The 25,335-nt window shown below is 42.7% G+C and overlaps 2 protein-coding genes across 7 annotated transcripts in view; both read left to right on the top strand.

Moving 5' to 3' along the window:
• The window catches only part of SCN1A (sodium voltage-gated channel alpha subunit 1), a 177,492-nt gene extending 174,587 nt beyond the window's left edge, over positions 1-2,905 (top strand). For all 6 annotated transcript variants that reach the window (XM_019553579.1, XM_019553581.1, XM_019553576.1 and 3 more), the window contains one exon: positions 1-2,905. In XM_019553579.1, coding sequence (XP_019409124.1) covers positions 1-783 — 783 coding nt within the window. In that variant the 3' untranslated portion in view covers positions 784-2,905.
• Positions 2,906-12,134: 9,229 nt separating this feature from the next.
• The window catches only part of TTC21B (tetratricopeptide repeat domain 21B), a 66,280-nt gene continuing 53,079 nt past the window's right edge, over positions 12,135-25,335 (top strand). Inside the window, exons 1-7 of the mRNA XM_019553589.1 lie at positions 12,135-12,176; positions 12,303-12,432; positions 14,773-14,883; positions 15,686-15,852; positions 17,427-17,549; positions 19,267-19,424; positions 22,158-22,242. Of these exons, the coding sequence (XP_019409134.1) occupies positions 12,153-12,176; positions 12,303-12,432; positions 14,773-14,883; positions 15,686-15,852; positions 17,427-17,549; positions 19,267-19,424; positions 22,158-22,242 (798 nt within the window). The 5' untranslated portion in view covers positions 12,135-12,152. The remainder of the gene's footprint in view (positions 12,177-12,302; positions 12,433-14,772; positions 14,884-15,685; positions 15,853-17,426; positions 17,550-19,266; positions 19,425-22,157; positions 22,243-25,335) is intronic.

Here is a 25,335-nt window from a genome sequence, read left to right on the forward strand (position 1 = left end):
AGCTCCGTTAAAGGAGACTGTGGTAACCCTTCAGTTGGGATTTTCTTTTTTGTCAGTTACATTATCATATCATTTCTAGTTGTAGTAAACATGTATATTGCTGTGATTTTGGAGAACTTTGGTGTTGCAACTGAAGAAAGTGCTGAACCTTTAAGTGAGGATGACTTTGAGATGTTCTATGAGGTTTGGGAAAAGTTTGATCCAGATGCAACTCAATTCATGGAATTTGAGAAGCTATCTGAGTTTGCAGCTGCACTTGAGCCTCCTCTTCATTTACCAAAGCCCAACAAAGTCCAGCTTATTGCAATGGATATGCCCATGGTTAGTGGTGACAGAATTCATTGCCTGGACATCTTGTTTGCTTTTACAAAGCGTGTTTTGGGTGAAAGTGGGGAGATGGATGCACTTCGAATACAAATGGAAGATAGGTTTATGGCAGCCAATCCTTCCAAAGCCTCCTACGAACCAATTACAACCACATTAAAACGTAAACAGGAAGAAGTATCTGCTACCATTATTCAGCGTGCTTTCAGACGTCACCTTTTAAAACAAACAGTAAAACAGGCTTCATTTATATATAACAAAAATAAAAATGAAGGAGGGGCTGGTCTGTGTATTAAAGATGAAATTCTCATTGACAAGTTGAATGAAAACTCATTTACAGAGAAAACAGACATGACCACCTCAACAGCTATTTGTCCACCTTCTTATGATCGTGTGACAAGGCCAGTCAAAGAAAAATATGAACATGAAGACAAAGACATCCAGGAGAAGGAAAAGTAAAATGCAAGCAAAAAATCTGTTTGTCTGAAAAACTGTTTACAACCTGTGAAGGTGTGGTGGATTTGTGTCAACAGGACTCCTGTAGGAGGTCTATGCCAAACAGACAGTTTTTACGAATAAACTGTATACTTAAGGTCAGTGCCTATAACAAGACAGTGGCCCCTTGTCAGTAAACTGTGACTGTAATATAGGGAAACAACTTTGACAGGTGGTTACTGTTACTACCAGCTGACACTGCTGAAAAGGAGAGAAAAAATGGCTACTCAGACTGTAGGGACCAGTTAAAAGGGGTGCAAACCAATAAATTCTGTGTGTTTAGCATAAAAACTTAGTACAGTAACTGTATCCACTGTTTGCATTTCAACTGCCACATTTGTCATATTTTTACAAAATCTGTGTTGGTGGATTCATCTTTTTTTTATTCATATGTTGTTTATTATATGTGACTATTTTTGTAAATGGGGTTTGTGTTGGGGTAGGGGGTTAAGTACTACTTTACAGGTATGAGGACCAGGTGTTCTAGTATATGACTCTCTAATATACACACAGAAATGATTTGCATGGAGGCATGCTGCACTTATAGATCATGCATGAAAAAACATTAAGTCACAAAGAATAAGATTTTTAACTTCTTGGTGTTTCTGGGAGGGAGTAATACATTTTGAGGTGCTTAATTAATGTATTCATGTTATGTCACATCCAAACAAGTCTTTATATGCCTGTAAAGTCCCCTGTAATCCACAAGAACAGAACGGATGGATATTTTTTTACACAGACCATTAAATCTCAGCAAGTGCAAACTCCTTTCTAAGGTCTGAAGTCATAGATTTTGTCTCTTTGTCAGATGTTTTTTCTGTATAAAAATATTACATGAATCTGCCCTAGAACATAAATTGACCAAAAAAGAACCCTTTATCGAGTTGTTCTGCTTTATCCTGCAGTATTGTTTAGCCATCTTCAGCTCTCAGTAAGGTTGACATTGTATGTTTAATGAAAAGCTCTCTGTTCTGTAAATAGCAATTTTTAACATGTGGTGCATGTTTGAGCAAACCAGTAATGATCTGAGCACATTTATTGCATCAAATATGTACCACAATACATGTAGTGTGCAATCTTTCAGCAGGTAAAATGATGTATTCTCTACCATTATAGATAGTTTGGATGCTATCAATGCATGTTTATATTGCCTATGCTGCTGCTGTTTTGACTGTCCAGAATTCTCAAATATGGGAAGCCATACATCAGAGGTAATGTGAAACAAACTGTTCAACAAAACCTCATTCCTTCATATCATTAAGCAATAGTTTGCAGCTATTTACGACCTTTTTTGTTTTACATTTTTAAATTTTATGTGAAAAGCATAGTGTATAGCCAGACTGTACAGACACACTGCAAACTGCTAAACCTGTTGAAAATAATGTGGTTAGAATTTTATAAGCAAATATAAATACTGTAAAAATCATTTTATTTTATTTTTCAGCATTATGTACATAAAATAAGAAACGAATTTTATCTTCAGGTTGAAATCACAGCCACTTTTGTTACTTTCTGTCCATAGTAATTTTTTGTGGAAGAACTTCAGAGAATAAGAAATGAAAAAGAGAATGGGTAGTTGTAGGGGTTTTTTTATTTATATTTGCAAACATTTCAGTTTGCAATAATGTAATAGCTTCTGCTAAATCCATTCAGAATTTGCTTGCTTCCAAAAATCTATATTTTTGCAGTTGGAAGAGGATGTAGGATGTAAAGTTTTGTTTGAATTTCTAGCAGTGCCTGCATCAGAAGCTTTAAGAGAAAATTTTTCTTTCACAGATTCCTTAATCTTTTATTTAAATAGATCCTTTTATTCATATTAATTCATGCGTCATTAGAAATGCTATAAATATTAATCCAGGGTCCACGATATTTTTTCACGAAAAAAGTAGCAAAATTGTATAATCAAACACATCAGGACATTTTATGTTTCTTACACAGGAATATTAAATATAGACTTCTTTTATTAAAACTATTGACTTATACTGTATTAGTGAACTGCATGCAGGAAAATGCTACTATTACCCTAGCTGATGCTAAACAACATTACAACTGCGCCAAAATAATAAAAATTACATTTTTTATTGTATGGTTTTCGCTGTCTGTTTTTATTAGCTAAAACAAATGTAAAATAAAATGTTCTGAAACATAAAGTTTTGATCCTACAAAACTTAACAGATGGTCATACTGCTTTATTTTCAGTAAAAATCTATTGCTATCCCAAAAGGACAACAAATGGTTTGTATTTAGGGTGACCCCTCCCAATAGGCGACTGGTGCCATTTTAGTCCGGTGGGGGAGGTGGGGGGTACATGTCCTCCCCGGTGACCAGTTAGCAACCGGGAGGGATTCTCCCATGGCCAAATCTGCCAAATGGGAGTGGGGGGTCCCCCTTCAGCCAATCTGGCTGGCGGGGGGGTCCCCCCTTGGCCAATCTTGCTGACCGAGGGAGAGAAGTGTGGAAGCGTGGCTGGTCAGGGGGTGCACCAGTGCTCCCCCTATGCATGACCACTGATCCCTCCCTTCTCTAATTGGGTGGGACAGACCTGAAATATAAAGATCAAGTCCAGTCCTGGGCTGAATGACTCTGGGACAGCATTTGTTCTGGATTATCCATGACAACTATCATGTGAAGTATCATGTGAAGGGATCCTGGTTTTGTGTTGACTGCTAGGGGCTAGTGGGGAACAGGTTGCAGGGAGCACCACGTGCATGTGTGCATGTCCACACATCCATGTGGCTGGCAATAGCATCGGGCAGTGGTGGAGAGCAGCTCCCCCAGCTGCCTGCTGGTAAGTCTATGGGCCAGAAGGGGCATAGGTGATGGTAGGGTGGAGGACAGATTGAGGAAAGGAGTGGGACAGGGTTGGTGGCCGGGGGTGGGAGTGTTGTCTAGTCAGGGTGATGCAAGGGGCCTGGGGCTGGAATGCGCAGCTGTAGGGCCTAGCTGGGGAGTGGGATGAAGCCACCGCGGGTGGCAGGGGTGCTGGCTCCCCACTGCTGCACATGCTCCCTTGGAGGGGGGTATAGGAGGGCACATAGTCCCCCTGATTTGTATGTGGGGCAGGGGTAAACTGCCTCCTAAGGATTAGGGTTCCCCACCCTGCTGCCCTCCCCTCAGGGCCTCCTCAGCCTAGTGGGTGGGACCCAGTGTAGGAGGGTGGAGAAGGGCAGGAGGCTTGGTGTCCCACTTTCGAAAGGTGGTCAGCCTATTTGTATTGCCACTGGTAATGTTCACAGGATTGTGTTACAACCTCCCTCCACACACACATACAAAGGCATATTATAAATAATGTGGGTGGGGGGGAACAGCAGCAATGTGTTGGAACAACAGGACTAAGAATAGCAATAGCAACAGGGGAACAACAGTAATGTGAATAGGAATTTAATGAAAATTTTCTTAGCAAGATAGTTTATTTTAACATATTATTACATCTTTTTGAAAACAGCAGCTTTTTTACTTTCTTTTTCTTTTCTGCCACTTTTATTTTCACTGAGTAGAATCTTAGAGCACTTATACACATGCAAGGCTGCTCTGATGCGCTGTAATTAAAGTGTGTCAGAGCAGACTCGATGAGTCTGCTGGAGCGTGTTAATTACTGCACTCCATCAGACTCCAGCATCTCATTCATTAGTGTCCCTGCACTGAAAAATGTTGGTGGGGGCACTTTAACTAAAGCTTTTGACAAGCTTTAGTTAAAGCGCCCATACCACCATTTTTCAGCGTTGGGACACTGATACATCAGACATTCCAGGTACTTTAATTGGAGCAGCTCTCAGAGCTGCCTTAAAGTGCCCTCCCCCCCACCACAAGCACATGTATAAACACCCTTATTATATAAACAGCTATGTAGGGCCAGATCTGTCCGTGGTGGCACAGTGAGCAGCATCAGGGAGTCTCTAGAATTAATGCAGTTGCTGTTTCCCCTGGCTACTGAGACATGTTGCCAACAGGGCTCCATATCCCAGATTTCACTGATAGACTTTGCTCCACATTCCTGGCCACTCTAGGAGCTCCTGGGACTAGATGACATGGCTCCATGGGACGGATATTAAGGCTGTGCGAAGCTTCAGTCACTGACTTGATTCAGCAGAGATTTGGCCCGATTCGGTGGCCAAATCTCCAAATCCAAATGGAATCAGAGACCTTTAATATCTCCAAATCAAATTGGAACCTTCTGAATTGATCTGGAAAGATTTGGACATAGACATAGCTTTTAATATTTTTTCTACATACCAGGTGGCTCAGGAATGCTGTGATGCTGAGGCAGATGGAGGGTCCCACAGGAGTGCGGGGGGGTTCCCAGCACATTCGGCAGCAGACCCAGAAGTGGACCAGAAGTACTTCCAGTCCATTTCCGTGTTCACCGCCAAGCATGTGGGGGGGATGGGAGGGTAGGGTGGGCATGCTTTTGTGGGATGCTCCATCTGCCCCAGTATTGCAGCATTCATGTCCCATACCTGGTACCTTGAGGTATGTAGAAAAAACATTTAAAGCTGTGTCTATGGCCGAATTGCTGATTCTCTAAACCTGATTCTCTAAATCAGCACTGAATTTTCAGATTTGGATTCGGCCAAACTGAATCCGACAGTAATATAAATCAACGGATCGACTCACTGTCCCTGATCTGGGCCAAATCTGAAATTGAACTGAATAGGGCCCTTTTCGCACACCTCTAACAGATATGTCCTGTGGACTGTTTGTTTGAAACCCCTGTCACAGATCAAAGCCCACATTGGTTGCACTTAGAAATAATCTACTCCTGGCAATGGGTGTAGGTCAGTTACGTTTAATACTGCTCATCATATGATATAGTTAACTAATCTGCAGATCATGATAGAAGTGGATTAAGCTGCTGCTGTACTTCTTTAAGTAGACAGTGGAAAGTAGCTGGAGTCTCCTCTCTTTGGGCACTCTCATGTGGTGTTTGGGATCATAGCTGCTAGATTCTTTTTACTTCTTAGGAAACATGTAATTCACAAAAAAATGGAAGAAAAGGAAAGTTATTCTACCATTCAGCCAAATGGTTTAGTGGTTAGAGTACTTGCTCAAAGAGTAGAAGATCCAGGTTCCAGTTCTATTCAGGAAGCGTTTAAACCTAGATTTCCCAATTTCCTGCAAAGTGTCCAAACAACTTCTTATCCTTCTAGCTGAAGCTGGCCCATGGGAATGTACAAATTGGGTAGTTACTAAATTGTTTATTTAACATACACCCATCTACTAGCATATTAAAGCATTTGGAAACCTTAGGATAAGAAAGTTGGAGGATTATTTCTGAGTCATTCTGAGTCACTCACACAGAATGCACAGAGAAAGTTCCCTTGCTACAAGGTGAGTTTAAAATAGAGTAAATTCTGGCTAATCATCACTCCTAAGGGAATGCAAATAATGGCAAGTTATCCAGTGGTGACCAGCAGTTGACAACTGGAAAGACTGTGGCTGCAGAATTGGAGCAATAGAAATAAACACTAGTAGCAAATGATGCTATAGGCAAATTCACCAGAGCATAATGTGTTTGTGTATAGAAGAAACAGAAAGCAAAAGAACAGCTAAACAAATTTGGAGGAGTATTTGACATGATGGATAGCAGCAATGTAAAGACCTGGAAAAGAGTATCTGAGATTATTTCATAACACCTTTTAGACAAGATAAGGAAAAAGCCAGTAGCATACCTACAAGCTAGGGAAGTCTCTTCTCGTCAGTGCAGAGGCAGAAAAGGATCTTGGAGTCACTATTGATTCCAAGATGAACATGGGCCGCCAATGTAAGGACTCAGTCAGGAAGGCTAACTGCACCTTGTCGTGCATCCACAGATGCATCACGAGCGGGTCCAAGGAGGTGATCCTCCCCCTTTATGTGACACTGGTCAGACTGCAGTTGGAGTATTGTGTCCAGTTCTGAGTGCCGCACTGCAGGAGGGATGTGGCCAGCATCGAGGGGGTCCAGAGGAGGGCCACTCACATGATCAGGGGGCAGCAGGGCAGGCCCTACGAGGAGAGGCTATGGGACCTGAACCTGTTCAGCCTCCACAAGAGAAGGCTGAAAGGGGATCTGGTGGCCATCTACAGACTGGCCAAGGGGGACCAGCAGGTTATGGGAGAGTCCCTGTTCCCCTGAGCACTATCAGGAGTAACAAGGAATAACGGCCACAAGTTGCCTGAGAGTAGATACAGGCTAGATATCAGGAGGCACTACTTCACAGTCAAGGTGGCTAGGATCTGGAACCAACTTCCAAGGGAAGTGGTACTTGTTTCTACCCTAGGGGTCTTCGAATGGAGGCTAGATAATCACCTAGCTGGGGTTGTTTGATTCCAGCATTCTTTCCTGCCCATGGCAGGGGGCCAGACTTGAGGACCTGCTTAGGTCCCTTCCAACCCTACCAACTATGAAACTATGAAAAATAAAAATCAACATTTTTCTTTTTCCACTTCAACATCTAATACGAAAATCAGCTCATTGGTGGCTGGAATAAAATCTGAATGATTTTGCTCATACATTGAGGTAATGCATACACAAATTGGTCTTAGATGGATGAGCAAACAGCCTCATTGATTAACCCCGTCAACAGTGCACAATCAAGTGGGGTTTTTTTAGACAGAATGAACTGTCAAAAATAGCAGCATGTTGAACATTTAAAGAAAATTTAGAAAAAAGACCCTGACAAGAAGAAACAATTGCGACATCCAGATTACCTATTGACTAGGGATAATCTTCTCCAGTTTTTGAACAGTAAGGGTTTGTCTTCATGAGACACTTTACAGTGCAGCAGACTAATTTGCTGCGCAGTAAAGCATCACGTGTAGTAATTAGAGTGCAGTAGTCTATAACTTACTGCACTGCCAGATTGTTCCACCATATGCATGTTGTATCCAGCAGTGCAATAAATTACTGCACTTAAATGCACATGTAGTTGGTAATGTTGTATAGTAAATCAGATTAATTGCATGTGTAGATGATTCTTAAGAGTTCAGCATATTAAAGGTATTTGATTTTCTTTGCATAGGGTGAGAAAATGTTTGAACTTGTATCTCAATACTTGAGATCAATGTATACCGTGGTCTTTGTAGTGATGCTGTGAATATTTGGCTGTTGTTGCAAAGAGCAGCAGTCAGCAACTTTTTCAGACTGTGGGCAGGGATATTCCAGGTAAGGTCAGAGGTGTGTGGATGCTAGGACCTATCTGCTGCCAGTGCTTCGCCCTACCACAGAATGAAGAAAGCTCCTACTACCACTGCTTTCTCATTGCTTTGGTCTAGGAGAAGCCACTATTGCAAAACACTGATGAAACTTGGCATCCATGGGTCAGATCTGATGGCTCCATGGGCTGGATCCAGCTTGTAGGCCATAGGTTGCCAACCCCCGATTTAGGAAATATCATTATGGTTTTGAAATCCACAGAACAAATGCTCTAGTGTAAGTGGACGATGCATAAATACAACCACCTTAGGCTACAAGTGTGATGTAAATTCATTTCTTGGCATCCTATTGTCTAAAGAACCAATATACCATGCAACAAGATCACACAATTTGTCAAATGTTAAAAATTTCCTTTCCAATTCTAACATTGTAAGGCTCCTGTGGTTCTAGTCTAGGTCAGATACTAGAGCAACAGAAAAAGGTTTTTGATTTTCTAAAAATACTAGCCAGCTGCCCATCAAGAAGGCTGGGGGAGGAGGCGGCGGGGGGGGCAGAGCATCGCTGCCACTCCACTCTGCAGCGCCACCACCTCCCAGGTGCAGCGGTTGGGGGGAAGCTTGCACATGGCAGCTGCAGCCGCCACTCAGCACAACCTGCACTGCTGCCGCTGCACTTCCGGCCACATTCAACCCTCTTCCCCCCACCCATCTGGCTCCCCTCCCTTCTTCCTGGCTGTGCTCAGGGCCCAGCAGCAGCAGGGCGCTGCCACTATGCCTCCTCCCCGCTTCTCGCTTCCCTCCCCTGCTCCCTGTGTCACAGGCCAGCTGGGCACTGTGACTATATCAATTTCGTTGCAGACTGACTGAGCACTGCAACTTTATTAGCTACTGGGCTTTTTGGTTCAGGATTGAGGAGGTGATGTTGGGAAGGAAAGCAATGACAAGTTTCACTTATGAAAAAGAATAAATTTTACTTATAAAATGTAGTTTACACATATGACAGTTAGTAAAAAGGTTAAGCTAATAAACAGACAACATAATAATACAAATTAAAATTGACAGTGATAATAAAACAGACAAAGGAATTAACTAAGAGTTCCCACTTGGTTAGCAATTTACCTATCGTCCCTCAGTTAGAAGATACACGTCAGGTTGATTCAGCGAAGTCAGACATCTCTGAACCGGGCTGTCAGAGGGGGGAACCAGAGGAAGGTCCCTCAGTCAGGATCTGGTCCTCACTTTCACAGATCTGTGGGGGCATGGGACAGCAATGACCTTTCTGTTCTGTCCTTCCTAGAGGGTTACTTAACATGTGTGTTCTTTTATATCTTATTTATGCTAATTTTTTGGTTATATAGCCATTTATAGTGTTACTTTATAGCTGTTATCAAGCTTGGGTTTACCCAATAAGCAAATCACACCACATCACTTTGGGGTCTGAGATTAACATGTCCCCACCTAAGTTCAATCCACTATGTTAATTATACCTTGTGATTACGTTTGTTAATTTTTTACTGACTCTAAGCAAAATTTCATAAATCAGCTGTGTCTGCAGTTATAGTTCTTAGTTCCGCTTTTTTTAAAGTTTATGCTGCTGAAACTCAGTATAGAAAGCTATACATAAATCTTCTTCCAGACAGCAAACTACTCCTATAAGCTACTTCAGATACCTTCAAAAAGCAGATTTCTGTTATTAACCCTTCTGGTTCTAGCATCACATCCCTGCCAGCTTTTGTTGGGGCCCAGTGGCAGCAGTGGCAAGGCTGGAGTGAGGGGTGAGGCTAGTGCTGCACCGCCAGCACCCTGTGCTGCTGCCTCTAAGGAGCACAGCCAGAGGTGGGCGTTAGGCCAGTACCACTGGCATTACCCTCCCCTGCTCCCACCCCTCAGTCCCTGCTGTCATAGCGGCATTTCTGTCTGTGTGGAGCACTCTGATTGGTTGTTTCAGTAAGCACTGTGATTGGCTGCTGAGACAACAGAGTGCAAATAGTTATGGAAAGGCACAGACAGACTAAGGCTTTTATAATATTAGAATATACAAGTTACTGGATGAACACATCCATGTTAAAAAAAAAAAATCAAAGGTCTTCCAGTGCCTAGATGACTTCTTGAGGTAGCAGGATTAAGGCATGCCAGGTTCTATAGCTAACAGCCATGGGCGGATCTAGGATTCTGAAAAGTGGGGTGCAGATGGAGTGGTATATTATGAAAAAACACAGCATGTTTTTTGCCAGTTAAAGAGAAACTAGATGCTTTACTAATATGCAAGGGCTATATTTTTCAGGTTAAATTCAAAGTAAAAATGAATATAACTGTTGGAATGTACAATAAATTGTTCAGTGCTTCAGTCAGTCATTCTACACTTGAGTTAATATTACACCACTTAAATTAAGGTTTTCAGCTAGAGAAAAAGGCTCTTCGCTAAAATACCTGTATTCCGGATACTTAAAGGTGGTGGAACCTGGGCTGATCCCAGTTTTTAGAATAGGAGAGAAGCCATCATTAAGCACTTTCATAGATAAAAACTGACCTTGGGCCAAAGCTAATGTAAACTGACAACAGAATTGAAAAATCCCAGTCTTTCTCATATTCTGATTATTTACTGGCCACAGAAAAATGCCTGTGACCTACTTTAAGTGTGAAGTGATATTTTTTAATTTCCCCCCTGAACACTTTTACCCAAAGTGCTGGGATAGATAAAGGACTAGATAATACTTGGGTATGTTCCAAATAGTCATATAAAGTTGCACTTGTAATTTGACACAGTTCAACCCATGTAACAAAACTACTTATTGGCCTGGTGTTTCTGGAGGCCTTAGTAGGTATCAAGCTGGTCCGTCCTTCAAGAAACTCTGATCATTTGCTAGCAGACAGCAGTACCGGAAAATTGGACAATGACTAGCTAGTGCCAAGCTGTAATCATGAACACAGAGAGAATATACCAGGGGAAATCTTTTTTTTATTTAGAGGAAGAAATCATAACCCTCTGTTGTGCACAACTCAAAGCATCTACTTTTTTCCTTCAGTGGAAACAGGTATTTCGACAAGTCTTCACAGGACTGGAGTGTTTTACCCACGTGCACTGACTGTGGCTACCACATTGAATCTCTAGGTCACAGCTGGGCAAGTATGAATGCACTGATTGAAAAAGAGCTGTGAATACATTATGAAACACTGAAAAGCAAGTAGGCTCAGTTCCAGCAGTGGCAAATTTACCTCAATGTGAATGTTCACTGACTCTCACATGCTTTCACACACCTGCCCTGCAAGGCACAGCCTGCGCATGCCTCCCGCTGTGGAATGCACGGCTCGTGGCTGCTTGGTATGACGCTGCCAGGGTGCGTCCAGACGAGTGCGCGCGCGTGGGGTTGGTGGCACTGCAGGCCCGTCGGTGGCACTGCAAAACGCACGGGCTCACATGCGCACGGGTTCACCACGCTGCTAATTTGCAGCATAGCGGGTATTTTGAAACCCTGACACGCTGGTGTCAAAAAATATGCACCTGAAAAACAGAAGGGGGACAGTGCACATGGCGGCAGCGAGCACTTTTTTTTTTTTTTTTCTGTTTTTTTGCACCAGTCCTGGAAGCACTGCAATACCAGGTCAATGCATGGAGTGGATGGCAGCGAGCACGGCCCCAAACCCGAGCCAGGGAGGCCAGAGCCACACTGCCATAGGGGGAGCTGCCGGCTGCTCCCCGCCCCTGGCACGCGCTGAGGATGCGCCGAGCACCTCCTACTCGGCTCGACTTAAACGGGACAAGGCCGCAGGGGCGCCGGGCCTGGCTGAGCCGCCCCGGGCAGCGGCGCACCACGTCTCCAGGCAACTGCTAGCCCCGCCCCTGTCTCACCCTACTGGTTCTTTCTCACTCAATGAAGGCGCTCAGGCCTCCTCCCCCATCCGTCAACTTCCACCCTCGAGCCCCACTGTCAAATCAGGATGCAAGACTATATTCCACCCCTTTGCTCCTGGCAACCAATGGGATAAATGCTTTGGCTCCCTCCTTCCCCACCCATTAGACGCACATTTTCTCCCCACAACTCCGCCCCTCTCCCCGGAGCATCCAACAGGAGCAGGCGTCTTGTTCTGACTCGGCCCCCCCGCTGGTAGCAGCCAATGGAAACGGGTTCCGCTCCCCTCCCCCCGCCCCCAGCTGCAGCTGTTGCGGTCGCCCCGCCCCAGACGCGGCGCGGCGCTGCCATGGACGTCTCGGCGCAGCAGCGGGTGAGTGAGCGCCGGGTACCCCCGGGGTTGGGGGAGGGCCCGGCGGCGCGGGGAGCACAATGGGGGGTGGTGACTGCACCTCGCCCTGGCCCGGCCGCGCTCACCAGGGCCGCCGCTTTCTTGCAGGCCGCGATCAGCTACTACTGCCGCGAGGGGCTGTTCCGCCACGCGCAGGCCGCGGCCGAGGACGGGCTCCGCAAGGTGGCTGGCGACCCCGTGCTGCTCTTCTACCGCGCCTACGGCCTTCTCATGGCAGGTAATTGGCAGCGGGGTCGGGGAAGCCCCGAGGCTCGTGTTCGAGCTGAGGCGGGGGCTCCCTGCCGGCTTTGCTGGGGCGAGGAGGGCGCAGGCGCAGGGCGGCCAGCATCCCACTTCCATGAAATGGCAATACATATTCAGAAGGTCTCAGGTAGGGAGCCCGTGCCCTGTGCTACCTGGAAGGCAAAAACCCACACAGTTGTATCCTTCTGACCAGGGGGTCTGGTTCCTTCCTGACCCCAAATATGGTGATTGGTCTGACCCTGAGCAAATGGACAACACCCTGTAGCCAGGATCCTCCAGTTTTTGTTCCCCAGTCTTGGTTGTAGCTATCCACAATTTCCATGGACAACCTAGTCCACTGCCTCCCTGTTCTAACACTGAAGGAGTTTTTCCAGCTGTCCAGTCTCAACTTACCATGCTGCAACTTCCCAACCAATGTTTGTGTCCTTCTCTGGGCAGCAAGAAGGAAAAGGTGCTTTCCCTTCTTTTTAAGGCAGCCCTTCAACTATTTGCCAAGCTCTGTTGCTAAGCGCATGGAAAACTGCAGCAGGGCACAATGGGTATTGTCACTGTGGATTCCTGTTTGACATCTGTGTGTTTATGTGGTGAATCATGTTTGTGCACCTAACACAGCTAACGTTGTGTGCCACTGCCACACCCTCAGAAGAATCCTGGGGCACCGCATGGCTCCATGGCACCCTGCTTGAGAATCACTGTACTAGACCCTGGTTCAAAGGTGTATTTTTTTTCTCCTCTTTCATTTTGTGGAAACATTGCTTGCCCCATAGTCAAGCACTTCACTTTCTCTATAGAAAGATACGTGCTACATTTTACAGGCCTCTGTCCATTGGTGGTGTGGTGGGGGGGTGCATGTGTACCCCCTGAGCATGGTGGTGTATCCCCTATGAAAAGGGTGTCGGCAGTATCTCTGGGCGGTTGCTACTTGCTGCCCAGCATCTGTAGGTGGTCAGTGATCAATGTTGCCAGCAGCATCCATGGGTTATCACCAAACCCTGGTCGGAGCTCCCCGGTCCTCCTCCCCCGCCTGCAATGTCTGCAGGAGCTCCCTGTTTACCCCTGCTGCCATACTTCTGCCACTGCCGTGCCCCCCTCCCCAGTCACCGGGGGAAATGTGTCGTTCATGCCTCTGTCTGCACACAATGACTACATAAATTTTCACTTCATCAGACACTGTGCAAGTAAGCTCAAGTTCATGAGCTTAAGTTATGGCCTCTGTATAGCGTATTTAGTTCATCTGTAACGTGTATCTCTATCCTGTCTTCAGTCTACTTCTCGGTTTACATTAACCCATCATTATACCTTCAGACCAGGAGTCTTTCTAAATAGACTCAACCAACAAAGTGCACATAATAAAATAAGTTATAAAGAGAGAAATCTCTTGCACTTGTTTTTTGGCAAGATACTAGGATAAAGTAAGATAACATGGAGTGGTATTTTATTTTATTTTATTTTATTTTATTTTTTTTTTTTTTGTGGCTTAAATCCTGTATTTTGGGTTTTGTTTACACTACAGGTTTCCCTTGCTTTATATGGGTTCTGTATGTGTGAACTTGCTCTTACACAATGATCCTTTTTATACCAAAAATTAGTTATATGCGAGGTAAAAGTCCCTCTTATGAGATTGGTGTGGTGGAAGCCTGCAGTCATCTGCTTTGTACAGTGCACTGTGGGAGAGACATGCACCAAAATACGGTCTCCTGTGTGGACCTTTGCTTCGCCCTCGTTGTCTGTGACACGGTTCTGTAGTTACCATCCCCATTATGATAGTGCCCTGTGCTTGTGTGTACTGTCTGCTATTGGTGAGTACCAAAATTGTCTTTTAAAAGTGGTAGAAATGGCCTGAGGGTCAGTACAGTCAGGGTCTTGAAACGTATCCTTACTTGTTACATTGTAAAGCAGCTTCCCTTGATTTGAGTTGTGCTCCATATTCCAGGAATGCATATACAGCATAAAGCGAGGGAAACCTGTACTCCTTATTCGATATGTTTTTAAAAATGAAGTGTAACAAAATAGTTTGAGTCTATGAATTTGTCCTTGAACTTCCTGCCGTTGGTGTCTCCTAGAACTAGAGCAAAACCCCACTTATTTTCTCTGCTGTGTGGAAGACTTAAACTTCATTTATTTTCCCTACTTTACGCAAAGTGCTGTTAACTGTACAAAATAGATTGAAGGGGAAAAACTCCATTCTTTCTGATGTACTTAGCAAGCTTGTTATTGCAACAGTTAACAATTTAGAGGACTACTTTTGCAAAGGGCTGGTGTTTTTAAGTTGTTAAGAGAAACTATAGTATATTATTTGGTTCTTTTTTTGTAGGTCAAATTCAAGAGGCTATTCGGGAGTTTGAACTTATTAAAAACAAACAAGAGGTGTCACTTTGCACAATGATGGCACTCATCTATGCCCACAAGAAGAGCTCTAATCCAGGTGTGTTTGTTGAAATCCCACTGCCCTTTTGTGTTTCGCCAAGTTTAGGATGTTTACAGTTAAGAGATCTACCTGCAGTGTAAACTGAGAAGTATAATTGACTCTTAAACAAAAAAACCCCACATGCTTGCCTTGCATGTAACTGGAACATCTAATAGTATAATCAGGTAAACCATGACAAATATACATATACAGAAATTCAGTATAAAAATAGGATAAATAGAAATATTTTTACAAATAAAATACAGAGATCCGAGATGCACACTGTTGCATTGCTATGCTAATAAACATTTATGACTTGGGCTATGCTGTTTTCAGTTCAGGGGATGCATCTTGCAGGACAGTGTAGCATGTTATAGAGCATCTTGCCTGGCAGGGTAAGTTTGGTTGGTTGTTTTGTTTTGGTTTTTTTTTCCCTGTAAAAGTATCCTTGGTTCAAAAAATGCCCTTCCTACTTCTAGAGATGTTACATTGCATACTGAACCCTCCTGGTAGCCCTCTTGTCTGTCATCTAGCACTTGTTGCTGCCAAATTACCATTCGATTTCTAGCCAGATACTGATAGGAACATGAAACCTGGCAAAACAGTCTGCATTTTTTTTTTTTTAACAGAAGCATTACCTTAGGACCTTATTAATGCACACGTTACTCTCGTGTTTGAGTCTGCTTCAGGCTGGCATGTTTAGAACTGCCAACCAGCTGGGAATGAGATACTGTGTCCCATAATTATTGTACTATAACTTACAGCTTGGGAATGTGCCAACATTTCTTAAACAATTCCTGCTGTTTTTGACTGATTTCAGATCGAGATGCTATTCTGGAACTGGATGCCAAAATGAAAGAATATCGTAAGACAGCAGGACAGCAGGCTTTGTACTTTGCAGGTTTGTTTTTGTGGCACCTCGGCCGTCAGGACAAAGCTCGTGAATATGTTGATAGAATGATCAAAGTTTCTAATGGAGATAAAGAGGTAACTGGTGTTTATTTCTTTCTATATAAAATAAGAATATTGGTCTCTCAAAACTAGATTTTCTATCCCCTTGCTACATGGAATGATCTTTTATTTTATTTTATATACTGCAATGTCAAAGGGGAGGCATTCTGTTGTGGGAAGCACAGGACTTTTAATTCCATTAAGAACTAGGTTTATTATCTGAAAAGCAAGATATGAGATTGCTGGCAGAAATCGTATTACAGCTAAATCCAATATGTTTATCTGCAGGCAAAATAAATAGCTAGGAAGCTTCTGGTTTTGGGTATAAATGTGTTTTCCTAAAAAATGCCATTTGCGTTATTTTTGGGGGACTTTCCAGCAAACCTTCAAAGCTGAGAAATTATAACTTTTTTAAATTGTAATTTGAATATGTTAGTCGGGATCCAATATTTCTTAGTAAATTTTAGAAATGGTATGGAATGGTGGGGGTTCAACTAAAGATAGTGTTCATATAGTTAAATAAGCAAAAAAGTAAAGCCAAAACAAATACCAAGTTTTCCAGGCTAAACAACTCCTCTGCTAATTCTTAGATATTACAGATATATGTAGCTAGCCTTTATCATATATATTCGTTATTTTTGCTGACTAGAAGAACATTATGTCTGTACATAACTATATAAATAGATTACAACGGGGGGGGAGAGGCAAGATTTTTGGTAGGCAAGCTGCAAATTAAGCTATGTGTCACCTGTCCAGTCAACTGCTTTGCTTTCTGCTTTTTTTTTTTTTACTTACTAGTTTCATTTTACTTTTGGATTAGAATTTGAATGGACATAAATGCAGAAAACAAGGACTTCAAAATTTCTTTTTAAATTTTATATACATTTTTGTTAAATGTGCTAGAGACATAGCAAGTGCTCCTGCATTTAAAACTGATGTATTAAATAAAAACACATCTTCCCCATACTTAGTGAGTCAAACTACGTATCTGGGTGAAATGACTTTCACAATTTTAGAACTAATAGATCCTATCTTCTTGCCCCTAGTTTTTATTCATAATTGAATAAGGAAAACAAGCTTTCTTTCCCTCCCCCTTCCTCCCCTTTTTCTTCCTTCCCAACACCTGGTCAGTTTTGCAACTTTGAATTAATCAGTGACTACTGAACTGAAGTGTCAGTAATCTGGAATTAAGAAAATATTTTGGGAATCTGCAGAAGTGGCTACTGCTGTTAAAAGCTGGTCGGTCACTACTACAATCTTTAGTTTCAGATGCTTAGCTAGTGCTTACCCATTTGAATTTTTCCCTAGTGCACTGGTATGATTTAGTTTGAAACTTTGGCAGCAAGTATGTACCTCTTGATGTTATGTTTTTTAATTTAAATTTTCAATTATTTTAATAAAATGTACTAAAACATAAATGTAATTTGAAATTTTTAAAAAATGGGACACAATTTTCCTTTTTAAAAAGACACAAAGTCAGATTTAAAACATTTTTTTAACCTGCTCTTGCTTCAGGAGCAATGTTATAAGATACTGTTTTCTATCTCTGCTTGCCATTATGAGAAATGTCTTAACATTTACTTAGCTCTGATTTGTATTTTGCTTTACAGGGATTGATTTTGAAAGCATGGCTTGATGTCACCTGTGGGAAAGAAGCCTATATTAAAAAAGCTGTGAAATATTTTGATGAAGCAATGCAGGAAGGGATTGATGTTTTTGCCCTGCTGGGTAAAGTGAGTTTAATGTATTCTGTTAAAATACTTTATAGAAATACCTTATTGGTAGCACTTTGGACCTTGGGAGATTTTCTATGATTTGCCTGGTGATGGGGGGAGGGGGTGGACTGGTGAGATTAGAACTCTATATTTACTGCTGCAGTTTTTCTAAGTAATATTATTATTATTATTATTATTAAGTAATAACAAAAATGTAGTGTAGGTTTATAAGAGTTACCCTATTTAATTCAATACAGAGTATGCTTAATATAATTAAAATGAGATCTAAAAGAAATGGTTATGGCGGTTATTTTTACAGTGGCATTTGTCTTTGCTCTCCCTGTATATGGACACAAGGAGGCAAAATTGGGACAATTCACTGCATCAGCTGATCATTTGTATTGGACTTTTAGCTATGAACTTCTGTTTATCTGTTTCCTACTCGTGAAATTCTTGTTTGATCCATAAGTTAGAAGAGTTTGTTTTTTATTTCCTTTTTTCTCCTGGTAGAATGTTGTTTTGAAATCCCCAAGCTAATCTTCATTTTAACTTTTATATAATTAATGTTTATTTACATTCATAAACTAAATTATTAATACACGTGTTTAGAATGTTACCTCTTCCTTCCAAAATAATTTGCTGTTGAGTGATACTTTTCTGCCTAATAAGCACACATTCACATGGTGTCTAGGTAGATGCATCTATTTAATAAGCTTTTCTGTTTCGGGAAAAGAATTTCAAACCACTCGAACAAATAAAATAGTTGTTCTCATCCTAGTTAAATTGGATGTTCATTAATATCACACAGTCACTGTGCCAACTGCCAAATTGTAGCATAATTTAAAAATACAGCGGTTTAATCTGATATAAAAAAAATTGTATCAGTTATACTTGTGACCATTACTAAGTTTATTCTGGCTGGAAAAACTAATTGGAAAAATCTCATAAATAGTTCCTCTTAATTATTCATTTTGTGCTCTTAATGGCACTCTTGGTGTGTCTACACATGCACTTTGATGTGCAGTAGCCTAGTTTACTGTGCATTGAAGCATCACAAACAATGCAATTACGCTAATGTGCAGTAAACTAGGCTACTGTGCTTTTAAATGTCATGTAAACTGTGCACATTCGTTACTGTGCATTAAGGTAGCCTAATACGCATTTCTTTAGTACCTCACATTGAGTCCTGTTTGACACGTGAGGTTGATCTTCAGCACAGATGCACATTTCTCCCCTCTTAACACCCATGGTATGAGGAAGAATTAAGTGTGTCGTCTAACACACCAATTCTTCCTCCTTGTTTGTGTGGTAAGAGGACATTTAACCTTCTCGGAACCCCAGGTAACAACTGATAGTTTTAGGGGATTGGCTAAAATGGATCAACAGCACTAGGATAGTTTCAGTTGCTTCCTCCTTAACCTTTTGAAAAGAGCTAATAGTTCTTGTCAGTCTTTTCAGTTTAATTCTTCTGCTTGTTCTTTGCTACAGTTAACCTTTGTTATAAAGGTGCTTACCAAGCATCAGCTTATGACTTGTCTGTTCTTTCTGTATCTTGCCGTGGAGAAATGTGGAAGAAAGATATTAGTAATGGAGAAAAGTTCCTTCTACTAAATGTTTTTATGGACCTCCCCCCCGCTTTGCTTTTCAGGTCCTGCCTGAAAATATTCCTGACTCTTGACAGTTTTGCAAGACTACAGGGCTTTGATATGACTTTTTTTTTTTTTACTTTCATTAGGCACAATATTTTGAGATCCGCCAAAATTATTCAGGAGCTTTGGAAACTGTGAACCAGATAATTGCAAATTTCCCACACTTCCTTCCTGCTTTCATTAAGAAAATGAAGCTACAGCTTGCTTTACAAGATTGGGAACAGGCAGTTGAAACAGCACAAAGGTTGAGTATATAGTAACTTATGTCAGTGGTGATGGTCTTGCTATAGAAAATAAGTAGTAGGATTTGCTTTTGCGTTTAAATACTGATTTTGAATCTTTTTCCCTGTACGCTGCCAGCTGTAGTATGTGAGGAGACTCGGGAATCTAAACCCAGGCATAATATGGAATTACAGTATATGTATGCTATCCAGATTTTAAAGTAACATTTTAGTTTCTAAAACTGATTCTGCCCCTTCTAGTTCTGTAGGAAATATAGCATTGTTAAATATTTGAGGTAGGCAACCCTTTTACTTGTTTTGGGTGTGAAATCAGGTAATTTTATTATAGAGAGCTGTGTTTACAAAATAGATATATTTATTGGCAACTTGATTTGCTCCCCCCCTCCAACCCCCAGTGCTTTCTTGCCTAAAGCATTTAGCCAGAAGTTCTGAGGTAGTTCTGGCAAGACTGATCAGCTTTATGATGATTTCCACTTCACAAGAGTTTTTTGTTGGCTTTTTTTAGATTCCTAAAAATTGATTTGGCTCAGGAAGCCAAAATAAACTTCACCCACTATTTGTAATGAATATCAGGGCAAAGATTTAAAAGAAACCAAAGAAGTGGAGATGCTTAATTTTGGCCTCCTAAATTAGTCTTGGGATACCAAAAAAGTGCCAAGCACCAAACCATTCTTACTGCTAGCTGGAGGAGTTAAGTTTTTAATATTTTTGAAAATCAAGTAGGTGCCTATATAAGGGTTATGAAACCTAACTTCAAATGCTGGCTTTAAAAATTTGGCTCAAAATTGGAGTTTTGATTTTTTTGGGATAATTTTAAAGTAGTTTGATTTAAAAAAAAATTGAACCTGAGACACCATGACAGGGCAAACTTGAGGCCATATCACAAGTCTGGGCACCTGCCTGCCTAGGGCAATCTGCCCTAACTTTCCTGCCACGACTTTGAATGTTAATATGATACAAGAAGTAGGAGGCTGCCGTTTATATTACCCCAGTGCCAAGAGGCACTATCCATGGCTCTGTACCCTCCCTACACCATGGCCCATGCCTTGCAGATGGCATCCAGATTGTGATTACTCCCCAGTCTGTGGCCAGGGCAAATTCAGTCCTTCATTGGGCTCCATTCACGCAGGCACTCACTCTGCACCCCACCTCTCACTTGAGGTCTCTTGCACTCCTCCCTCTTCTCACAGGGACCTCTAACATACTGCCCATCACTGGGCCACACTTCACCACCTTTTGCTCCCTTTGAGCGGCCCCTTCAGGTCATCAGGCTTCACTACTTGTACTCTGGCAGGACACACGCAGCCCTTCAGTTCCCTGGACATCCCCTACTCTGTGGCCTGGCCTTATGCCAGATACTGGGTTGACTCTGCTGTGGGCCTCTCACCAGGCCTTGACTCTGTTCTTACTAGTGGAGTTGGCCCATGTACTGTCCTTCAGGCCACACTTGCAGCCCTACTCTGCGCCCTACACACGCAGTCCTTCAAGTGCCCCTTTTTGCACCCTACCCTGCACAGGCCCTCACCATAACTCTTCCCAACAATATTGCCCCTTCTGGGACCCTTTGCCCCTGCTGGGCTCAGATGCCTACTAATGGGTGCACCTGGCCCCACTACTCCTACAGCTCTCACAACTACCCACCAGATTGGTGGGGGGCAGGGTTAAGGTACCCCTACCTGCCTTTCACTGTTGGGGACTAATTGATCTAGTATTTTTTGGGGGTGTCCTGCCACTGTCAGCCCCACCAGATCCCCCATACCCAGCAGGGTGCAGTTTTAGGTCATACCCAGGACCAGGAGCCTCCAAACCACCCCCATAGCTATGCCCTTATCTCTAAGATGTTCCTGAATTATAGCTCAGCCAGCTGATGATTCTCTCTTGGTTGCTGGCAGCAAACTGCTGCCTCACCCTATATAAACTTTGTGTTAAAATAGCTGCCTAATCAGGCACCTGCCAGATGTCTGCCTCCAGCCCCTACAGTGGTAAGCACCCAAAGGTGTGGTGCCACAGACACCCACACAGACTGCTGGTATAATGGTCTTGATACAGGGCCTGCTGTTCTTAGGTGCTCTGGAGGAGAGAACCTCTGTGAGCTTGGAAGTTTATGAAGTATTGGTGTTTGTGAACCATGCCTAGTACATAACGTTTAAAGATGATAATCCCGAACAAGCAGGATTTGGTGTGACACTCCATCTGGGCTGCATGTGGCATTTAACAGCGATGTTATCAGCTATGACCAAAAAAAGCTGATTTGCCAATAATGCTAATTTTCCTTTTATTGGTGCTGATCCAGTATGCACCAATATATTGGTGTATCTCTACTGCATATCCTTCCTTCCTCATGTTTCTTCCTCTTCTGGTGCCTCCTCAATCACTTAAATGGAATTTTTAGTAATTCTTAATTTATCCAGGAGGCACCCCCTGGCTGCAGGGTGTAAATGTCCCAGCCCTAGCCAGGAAACGGCTTTCTCCTGGCCCGATGTTCCCTGCCAGCCCCTGGCACCCAGGCGTAGCATAGAGATCCCCTGGTTGCAACAGGGCCCCATTGCAGGGCTTCAGGAAGTGGGAGCAGTTTTGCTGTCATTAACAGTTAATCTGCTTCCACTTCCCTGCATGTGTAGATGCTTGTCCAGGAGCATTTACTTGCGAGGATCAAATGCATGTGTAGACATGCCCACAGTTACTTTAAAAAAAAATTGTCAAGTAACACTGACTCAATTGTATATCTTTCTCAGATTGCTGCAGAAAGATGCTCTTAATTTGGAAGCCATAAGAATGGAAGCTCTTCATTATCTTTGTAGAGAAGGAAATTTAACTGAGGTGAGTCCTTTCATATCAGACTCTTCAATCACTGAAAAATGTAATGGTCCAAAAAAAGATTATATAATAAAGGATTGTAAATATACTATGGCAGCTAAGATAATATTAGAAAACGAGACGGGGCCAGCTTTTGTTTGCAATACCCTTTCAGCACCATAGATTTTTTTTTTTTCTTTTTTTTCCCTTGGACAGATGACCACAGTTTATTTGCAGTATGCCACTGAGTAGGAGGAAGTTGGACTGAATTTCCTATTCCCTTTTTGTCCAGTGAGTTAATTGTATGCAAGTTAGGGATGCACTGATTGAAAGATTTTTTTTTTTTTTTTGGCTGATACTGAAGGCCAGTTATTAACCAGACATATCAGCTGATCCCAATCCAATAGTTGATATGCAGCCCAGCAGCTTGGAGAGCAACATTTGGCCAGTAAGTCTTTGTGGGGGAAGGGGCAGGGAGGAGGGAAGGGGTGTGACGGGGGTAGATCAAGGCCCTCAGGATAAGGGATGGAATGAGACTGGGACAGAGGCAAGAGCAGGCGTTGCCCAGTCGGGGTGGGGAGAGGTGCAGGGCAGAGTTGTGTGTAGCTTGTGTCTGCGGGCTGGTGATGGGAGTGGCTTCTGTTGCTGTGTGCACACCAAGGGAAGCATGGTGGGGCATGTGCACTCAGGGCAGGCAGCAGCAGCACTAGGAGGGGAGGGCTATGGCAAATTTTGGGGCAGCTGTAGCGCACCCCTCCCAGTGTTGCCCCCACCTGGTTCAAGCGCAGCCCCTGCCCACCAGGAAGAGGCTGGCACAGCCCCTGCCCCAAGCCCACAAAAAGCAGCCCACCCTCACCCCATGCACAAATCTGGAGGGCACATGCCCTCCCATGCGTAGCGGCAGGGGCTGCCCCTCCTCCCTATGCCCCCCAGTGAGCTGCCGACAGCTCTATCCCATGCCCTGTCCCACCCTGGCTGGACAGCGCCTACCCCAGTCCCATTCCCTCCCTCACTGTGAGGGGCCCTTGAACTGCCTGCTCCTCCCTCCCACAGACTTACCAGCTGGATGCTGCTTTTCACATTGCCTGGCTGCATTCCTGGCCGCATGCATGCTGTGGTTGTGTGCATGCACATGGCATTTATCAGTGATGTTATTGGTTACCCCAGCCAAGAAAAGCTGTTTGCCGATGATGCCAATTTTCCTTTTACTGGTATTGATCCAATATGCACAGTTATATTGGTGCACCTCTACTGCAACTCTTTCCTTCATCATATTTCCTCCTCTTCTAGTGCCTCTTCAGTCACTTTATTAACAATTCCATTTAATTTATCCTTATGAGACTCACTAAGGATTTTTATATATTATTCTATTACCTCACTTTTAGGGGAAAATGTGCTTTTATACAGTTAGCACAAAACAAATTCAGTTACATAATTGCATAGAAATGCTAGCCTAAATCTGTTTTAAATGCCAAAGGGTCTCATGACAGATAAATAAAAGCAAAGTGTTGTATATTTAAAGGGAGAAATATTTTATGCCATTAGTGCAGTTCTAAATAAAGTAATTTAATCATTGTATAAAGCTGTTAGCACATCTCTAAATAAATAAGTACAAAAAGCTGTAATGGAGCGTTTTAATATGTTGTGACAGAAGCTAATGTGAACATCTTATAAATCCATGGATTTTGGTGCATCTCCCAGTAACCAGAGAAGCAGTACATCATCATAATATATCTTATCTTCACTTCTTTTTAAAAGATTTTTACTCCCAGTAGGTGTTTCACAGTTGCATAACACGTAAAAGTAGTTAACATTATTCGGCCATCACAGTGCCATCCAATAAAGCTGGGATTAGTATAACTTTAAATAAAGTTTTCGGTTATGAATTTAGGATTTTGAGACAAAATCTACAAAAGGATGTATACCATTAGATGGGACTTAGGCACCTAAACCCAGTCCAGTCTAGTGAGCCTTAAAACAACTTGCTCAGCTGTTACCTGACTGCAAAGGTGTTTGAAGTCTGTAGGTGCTCTTTTGTGCACACCTGCTGTTAATGTTCCTGAATGTTATCCAGTGACTCTATGCCAGAATTCATAAAGCATATCATGGGCAGGGATCAGAAGCCATAATTTCCCCCTTTCCTAGGGCAGTACCCTTCTTGCTGAACTGCAGACTTCAGTCTTTCAGCCACTCTGCCTGCTTCTTTCCTTACAGTTGCCCAGCTTTTATAGAAGGGATTGCTGGTGTCCTCTCTCCAGCTGGATTCACAAACCTGGGGATTTAGGGTGTTGTCCTGTGGGGAGGCAGTAGTGGTCTCAGCAGGGCCTAGAACCAAGCTCTTGCTTCCTGGTTGAGTTCTGTAACCGCTAGTCTGCTGTACAAAATGAGAGCAGCATCACTGCCCCCAGTTCTAAGTGAAACTAAATGCTGTCAATGCGTGTTAGAATATACCTCTCAGGTTAGGCCTTTTAGAGTGCTAAGGCTCGAAAATACTTTATTTGTCAGTCCTAAATTAGCTTTAGGAGGGGTTGAACAACTCAAACAGTTGTTTTGCCAATGTAGCAGTTCAGGGTGTGCTCAGTAGCTGAACTGAGCCAAAAACAGGCACTGGTGGCGTTTTAGGCAGTGGGTCTCTAACTTGGACTTAAGACCCTAAATTGCTTTTAAAATGCAACTAAAGCATTTGGGTCCTTTTTATGAATCTATGTCGGAACTACTTTGGCAAATGTTACCTTTTTATTCTTCCATTTTATAATTTGAGGACCATTCCTTTGTGCCTTTTCAGTATAAATGATTTTGGGTCTAGGTGGAATTGTCTTGTATATAAAAGATCCTTATTGATCTTGCTGAGCAGTTGCTTTAAAAATCATTCTTGGATGTTGAGGAACAAGCCCAGGGAACCATGCTGGTGTCTCTGTCATCCAGACTGATTTTATTTCCTGGTCCCTTAAATCTATAGGTTTACATTCTGGATTATACCCGTTTAACTGAACCTTTGCTGATTGGGCAGGTTCAGAGTATTTTTCTAACACTTGAACACTTATTTTATTAGTTTGAATGTCCAAAATACTTTTTAATCCTGGAATCGGCCACAGATCCATTAAGAAGATACTTTTG

This window comes from Crocodylus porosus, unplaced genomic scaffold (assembly GCF_001723895.1).
Source record: "Crocodylus porosus isolate Cpor-Errol unplaced genomic scaffold, CroPor_comp1, whole genome shotgun sequence".
Lineage (NCBI taxonomy): Eukaryota > Metazoa > Chordata > Crocodylia > Crocodylidae > Crocodylus > Crocodylus porosus.